Here is a 7,500-nt window from a genome sequence, read left to right on the forward strand (position 1 = left end):
GGGTAACGTTCTGTTGTTCTCTACGTTGGGTAACGTTCTGTTGTTCTCTGCGTGGGGTAAAATCAGACCTTGCGGAATTGCTGTATTTTGCTAGTTATTGATTTCAGTTAAATATGCGGTGGTCAATGTTGACGTGGATTGCATGGTCAATGATGGTATTTGCCTTAAAGGACAATTCATGGAAATATTTATTTTCCTGCAGTCACAGAGTTTGATTGACAGGGGGAAGCAGGCGTGTCTGAGGACATCTCTTCAACACATCACATGGGGAGATGCCACAGTGTGTGTGTGTGTGTGTGAGAGTGTGTGTGAGAGTGTGTGTGTGTATGTGTGTGTGTGTGTGTGTGTGTGTCATCTCTTCAACACATCACATGGGGAGATGCCACAGTGTTTGTGTGTGTGAGAGTGTGTGTGAGAGTGTGTGTGAGAGTGTGTGTGTGTGTGAGTGAGTGTGTGTGTGTGTGTCATCTCTTCAACACATCACATGGGGAGATGCCACAGCATATGGAGGGGCTCATGGCCTTTAGTGTGTGTGAGAGTGTGTGTCAGTGTGTGTCCGTGTGTGTGCGTGTGTGCGTGTGTCCGTGGGGCCGTGTGTCCGTGTGTGTGTGCGTGTGTGTGTGGATGTGTGTGTGTGCGTGCGTGTGTGTGGATGTGTGTGTGTGTGTGTGCGTGTGTGTGTTCATTGTATAACTCCTGCACTGACAGCTCTCTGTCATCCTCACACAACTGTTGCTAGGCAATGCCTACAAGTCCATCTAGTTCAAAGTGGCACGTGTTCCCTTTGTTATTGCAAATACCTGCGTGCACGCACACGCACACGCACACACACACACACACACACACACACACACGCACACGCACACACATATTGTGAGTTAGTGCAGAAGCCGTTTTAGCTTGTATGGCGCCCTGGGCGAACCCCCCTTCAGTGTGTGTTTGTTAACTGCATGCATAACGGCCTCGTTATAGAGACGCAGTGTGTGTGTGTGTGTGTGTGTGTGTTTGGCATATATAGACATGTGTGTGTGTGTTTAGCATATATAGACATGTGTGTGTGAAAGAGAGTGTGTGGGTTGTGCGTGTGTTGCATGTCATGTCAGAGTAGTGGTCTCCAGGCTCTTCACAACGATCACTTTTCCCAGTGTGTGTGTTTGGGAGTATATATTTACTGTGTGTGTGTGTGTGTGTGTGTGTGTGAGAGAATATATTTATTGTGTGTGGGAGTATATATTAATTGTGTGTGTGTGTGTGTGTGAGTATATATTTATTATGTGTGTGTGGGAGTTTATATTTATTGTGTGTGTGTGTGTGTGTGTGTGTGTGTGTGTGAGTATATACAGCGGGTAAAATAAGTATTGAACAGTCACCATTTTTCTCAGTAAATATATTTCCAAAAGTGCTATTGACATGAAGATGTTTTCACCAGATGTTGGTAACAACCCAGGTAATCCATACATACAAAAAAACCGAAAGAAATAAGTGAAGTTATGTGTAATAATGTGAAATAACACAGGGAAAAAGTATTGAACACTCTTACTGATATTAATTTAATACTTTGTACAAAAGCCTTTGTAGGTAATGACAGCTTCAAGACGCTTCCTGTATGGAGAAACTAATCGTATGCATTGCTCAGGTGTGATTTTGGCCCATTCTTCCACACAAACAGTCTTCAAATCTTGAAGGTTCCCTGGGCCTCTTCTATGAACTCTGATCTTCAGTTCTTTACATAGATTTTCAATTGGATTCAAGATTGGCTGGCCAATTCTAGCAGCTTTACTTTCTTTCTCTGAAGCCAATTGAGAGTTTCCTTGGCTGTCCATTGTCTTTCTCTGAAACCAATTGAGAGTTTCCTTGTCTGTTCATTGTCTTGTCTTGCATTGTTTCCTTGTCTGTTCATTGTCCACCGTCGTTTCATCTTCATCATCCTGGTAGATGGCAGCAGATTTTTATCACGAACTTCTCGGTACATTTTCCCATTCATCCTTCCTTCAATTGTGTGACGTTTGCCAGTACCGTATGCTGAAGAGCAGCCCCACACAATGATGTTATACCTATTTATAGGCCATCAGTTGGTATAATAATCTCCACTGACAAGGGGCCGGATTGCTTTCTAATTACTGATAGATTTCAGCAGTTTTCTTGGCTTTCCATGCCATTTTGCACCACCCTTTCTTCCCTTTTCCTTGTGTTCAATACTTTTTTCCCTGTGTTATTTCACATTATTACTAGGGCTGTGAAATGATTACAATTTTTAATCAGATTAATCACAGGTTTCTGTGGATTAATCATGATTAATCACATATTTTCTCTGTATATTTTTGTGAGAACAAAAAGATTCATGACAAAAGACAGATATATACATTTAACATGTTTTCTTTTTTTTATTCATTAAAAAAAAAACAATGGTGCTGCAACTGAGCAGTTCTTTAGCAGTTATCTTTGCTATTCCATATGGAACATTAATATAATCTTCATCCTAAACAGAATTTGGGCTTCTTAGCCATTGTATGGTTGAATAAAACATTTTTCTTTTCTTTTTAAATCAAACAGAAATGATTTGGGCTTCTTAGCCATTGTTTTTATGTTTGAACATTTTTCTCTTTTTTGTCAAACAACCATTAACCACACCATGACACAATCTAATGCCTCTAAATGCCCTTTTACAGTAGTCTAGCCGCGGCTATCATATTACGTGCACTGTCTATCCCTATAGTGGTCGTTTTGTCTTCAATTGCCCAGTTGCTTGCAACAGTTTGGAACTGTTGTGCACATGCCTCTGCAAAGTGGAGCTCTTCTGTTTTCATGCACGTTAGTGTAAACGACTTTAACTTCCATTCGTCGGTGATTAGATGTGCAGTTACACCCAGGTAGTTATCGTTACTCACAGAAGTCCAGTGATCCCCTGTCAGCGCCTGATGTTTCGTAGCAGCCAAGTCATTTTCCTTTTTTTTCTTTTCAGCTTCATACAGCTCGTGGATTTTTGTCGTTATTGTGCGACTTTGCGGTACTTTGATACTCGAATCCCCCGTTGCCACTCGCACAACTTCGGTAAACCCCTCGTCAACAATATTAATCGGTCTCCAGCTTTTTGCAATCCATTTGGCAACTGTGCTAGTCAACTTGTCACAGGCACACTTAATGAGGGGCCTACATTGTTCAGTGAGGGTGGTTTGGCGCATTCCACTTTAACTCCCCTCGCCGACCAACGCATGCATCGCGTTGAGGTGGTACTTATTGCTACGGTGAAACGATAACGTCTTCCCGCAGAGTGTGCATATCACTTTGGTTTTATTGAATGTTCCATCTTTGTTTTTTTGAAACACGAACTTCCCATTACAGCGGCTACTAATGCAGATTGGGCGGAATTGTGGGTATATTTGGAAGCTTATTTTGCGCATGCGTTAAATGCGTTACATTTTTTTACTAATTAATCCTGTAATTTAATCATAACCATATCATAACCATATTTTTCACAGCTCTAATTATTACACATAACTTAATTTCTGAATGTATTTGTTTTGGTTTCTGTATGTATGGATTACTTGGTTTGTTACCAACATCTGGTGAAAATGTCATGTCAATAGCACCTTTGGAAATATATTTACTGAGAACAATGGTGACGTGTTCAATTTTACCCGCTGTATTTATTGTGTGTGTGTGTGGAAGTATATATTTATTGTGTGTGTGTGAGTATATATTTATTGTGTGTGTGTGTGTGTGAGTATATATTTATTGTGTGTGTGAGTATATATTTATTGTGTGGCTGTGTGTGTGAGGGAGTATATATTTATTGTGTGTATGTGTTTGTGTGTATGTGTTTGTGTGTGTGTGTGTGTGTGGGGGGGGGTATATATTTATTGTGTGTGTGTGTGGGAGTATATTTATTGTGGGTGTGTGTGAGTATATATACATTTATTGTATGTGTGCGCATGCATGTGTGTGTCGGTGAGCGTATATATACATTTATTGTGAGTGTGTGTGTGTGTATATGTGTGTGCGTGTGTGTGTGTGTATTACCTGCACGCCCGTAGGCCTCGTGAGCGTGTCACCTCACAGTACTGGCCAGTGGGTTTCAGGCCCATCACACCGATCACCTTCTCCCGCACATACTGCCTGGATGACAAACACAGCCCACAATACCACACGGTTTACACAGCAGCAGCACAGAATCCCATACAGCTTCCACAGCAACAGCACACAATCCCACACGGTTTCCACAGCAACAGCACACAAATACGTCAAAACTTAAGAACGTAACCACAAACCATCAAAGTCGGTGGCAAAAATATTCCATATTTGTCATCCTGTTTATACTTAAAGCAGCAACACGGAGTTCTGTTCCAAAACTAATAAGCTAACTACCTAAAAGGCATGCAAAAACCTTGCAAACACCACCAATAGCCCAGCTGACACTGATAAAAGTTTGCCAACACATTAACCTGGTGTCTTTTGGCAGTATAGCTGGCAAGGTCATGCGTGTGAAAGCTTTTCTTCCATTTTTGCAGGATGTTCCAGCCCAGTACACAGAACTACATAGTGCATATCCTGAATGGCTAGTGGGGAAGACGCAGGTGTTTATCTGTCCTTCACATGACTGTATGCTATCAAAATGAATTTGAGTATGGTACCGAAACTAGTTGCTTATAAAACCATACCTCAAAAAGTGTCAAACTGTTGCATAGTGTTACTTTAACAACTCTTAGTTTGTCAAATAATATTTATTTCCTATTCCATTTCAGCAACACTAAAATGGTCACATGATCCACTTCAGACAGGTGGCTCCAACATTGCATGACCCACTGGAAATAGCTCTGAGCCTTTATCAGAAAGTGCGTGATGGAGGAGGACTTTCTGTGCCTGCAATTATGTTGCCATAGAGACAGTAAATAGCTGCATAAATGCTTTCTTTTGAAATGACCCACGGAACAAAAACATGGTCATTACTGTGAACTACATTAGCAATTGTTGTTTCTTCCTCATGAAGTGTCCCTGTGTCTCAGTCCTTATGAAGTGTCTCTGTGTCTCAGTCCTTATGAAGTGTCAGTCCTTATGAAGTCTCAGTCCTTATGAAGTGTCCCTGTGTCTCAGTCCTTATGAAGTGTCTCTGTGTCTCAGTCCTCATGAAGTCTCAGTCCTTATGAAGTCTCAGTCCTTATAAAGTGTTCCTGTGTCTCAGTCCTTATGAAGTCTCAGTCCTTATGAAGAGTCCCTGTGTCTCAGTCCTTATGAAGTCTCAGTCCTTATGAAGTGTCTCTGTGTCTCAGTCCTTATGAAGTCTCAGTCCTTATGAAGTGTCAGTCCTTATGAAGTGTCCCTGTGTCTCAGTCCTTATGAAGTGTCAGTCCTTATGAAGTGTCTCTGTGTCTCAGTCCTTATGAAGTGTCTCTGTGTCTCAGTCCTTATGAAGTCTCAGTCCTTATGAAGAGTCCCTGTGTCTCAGTCCTTATGAAGTCTCAGTCCTTATGAAGTGTTCCTGTGTCTCAGTCCTTATGAAGTGTATCTGTGTCTCAGTCCTTATGAAGTGTGTCAGTCCTTATGAAGTGTCAGTCCTTATGAAGAGTCCCTGTGTCTCAGTCCTTATGAAGTGTCCCTGTGTCTCAGTCCTTATGAAGTGTTCCTGTGTCTCAGTCCTTATGAAGTCTCAGTCCTTATGAAGAGTCCCTGTCCTTATGAAGTGTCTCTGTGTCTCAGTCCTTATGAAGTGTTCCTGTGTCTCAGTCCTTATGAAGTCTCAGTCCTTATGAAGAGTCCCTGTCCTTATGAAGTGTCTCTGTGTCTCAGTCCTTATGAAGTCTCAGTCCTTATGAAGTCTCAGTCCTTATGAAGTGTCCCTGTGTCTCAGTCCTTATGAAGTCTCATTCCTTATGAAGTGTCTCTGTGTCTCAGTCCTTATGAAGAGTCCCTGTGTTTCAGTCCTTATGAAGTGTCCCTGTGTCTCAGTCATTGAGTGGAAATCATTGGGATTCTTTGGAGGATGTTTGTTTCCATCTGCTCTCTGCATTGAACAGTGTGCAACACACACACACACACACACACACACACACACACACACACACACACACACACACACACACACACACACACACACACACACACACACACACACACACACACACACACACACACACACACACACACACACACACACACACACACGTCCTCATGGTGACCGGACATGAAGACAAATATGTACCGTGACCAATTCACACATTGAGACACAGTCACATACTTCACACTTGCATTGAATTGGATGTTTCAATGGTCCTGCTGTGTGTGTGTGTGTGTGTGTGTGTGTGTGTGTGTGTGTGAGAGAGAGACATCATAAATTAATGGGGATGTTTCTGTGGAGACCTCACTCATGCCCTTTCTGTCGTATAAATCGTTGAAATAAAACTGAATTGAATTGAATAGAATATAATAGAAAAGAATGAATAGACGAGACTCACTTGCCACATTTTCTGCAGTCTTCCACAAACATGTTGCCATGCAACTCTGACAGACGATCCCTAAGAGAGAGAGAGGGAAGGAGAAAGAGGGGAAGAGAGGGAGAGAGAGAGAGAGAGACAGAGAGAAAGAGACAGAGAGGGAAGGAGAAAGAGGGGAAGGGAGGGAGAGAGAGAGAGACAGAGACAGAGAGAAAGATAGAGACAGTGAGAGGGAAGGAAAAAGAGGGAAAGAGAGACAGAGAGAGAGAGATAGAGGGAAGAAGAAAGAGGGAAAGAGAGAGAGAGAGACAGAGAGAAAGATTGAGAGACAGAGAGTGGGAAGGAGAGAGAGATAAAGCAAGGTTGGTTTAAGAGTTTATATCCATGTTCATATTTCATATTGACGAGGCTGTGGAAGCATATAACCAGCTTATAATCAATACAAGTTTATAATGTAATACATTTACAAACACACACATTTACACACAAACACCACACATTTACACACACACAGACACATTTACACAAACACACATTCATACACACACACACACACAGACACATTTACACACACGCACATACACCGCGTCGCACATTATTATGTGCAGTGTGCCATCAGTGTAAATGTAAAATGTAAAATGTGTATACATTGTAAGTCGCACATATGTAAGTCGCTTTGGATAAAAGCGTCTGCTAAATGACTAAATGTAATGGCCACCATGTCCCAACAAGGCTGAGACGTCAACAAGGAGGTGGCGGAGTCATGTTTTGGGCCGGAATCATGGGGAGAGAGCTGGTAGGCCCCTTCAGGGTCCCTGACGGTGTGAAAATGACCTCGGCAAAGTATGTAGAGTTTCTGACTGACCACTTTCTTCTGTGGTACAAAAAGAAGAACCGTGCCTTCCGTAGCAAAATCATATTCATGCATGAAAATGCACCATGTCATGCTGCAAAGAATACCTCTGGGGCATTGGCTGCTATGGGCATAAAAGGAGAGAAACTCATGGTGTGGCCCCTATCTTCCCCTGACCTTAACCCTATTGAGAACCTTTGGAGCATCATCAAGCAAAAG

General features: G+C 42.1%; 1 protein-coding gene across 1 annotated transcript in view; it reads right to left on the reverse strand.

Annotated features, from left to right (window-relative positions):
* The window catches only part of sirt6 (sirtuin 6), a 22,600-nt gene that overhangs the window by 5,908 nt on the left and 9,192 nt on the right, over nt 1-7,500 (reverse strand). The window contains exons 4-5 of the mRNA XM_031562767.2: nt 6,450-6,509; nt 4,021-4,116 (exon numbers count right to left, since the gene is read on the reverse strand). Of these exons, the coding sequence (XP_031418627.2) occupies nt 4,021-4,116; nt 6,450-6,509 (156 nt within the window). The remainder of the gene's footprint in view (nt 1-4,020; nt 4,117-6,449; nt 6,510-7,500) is intronic.

This window comes from Clupea harengus, chromosome 25 (genome assembly GCF_900700415.2).
Source record: "Clupea harengus chromosome 25, Ch_v2.0.2, whole genome shotgun sequence".
NCBI classification, from domain to species: Eukaryota; Metazoa; Chordata; class Actinopteri; order Clupeiformes; family Clupeidae; genus Clupea; species Clupea harengus.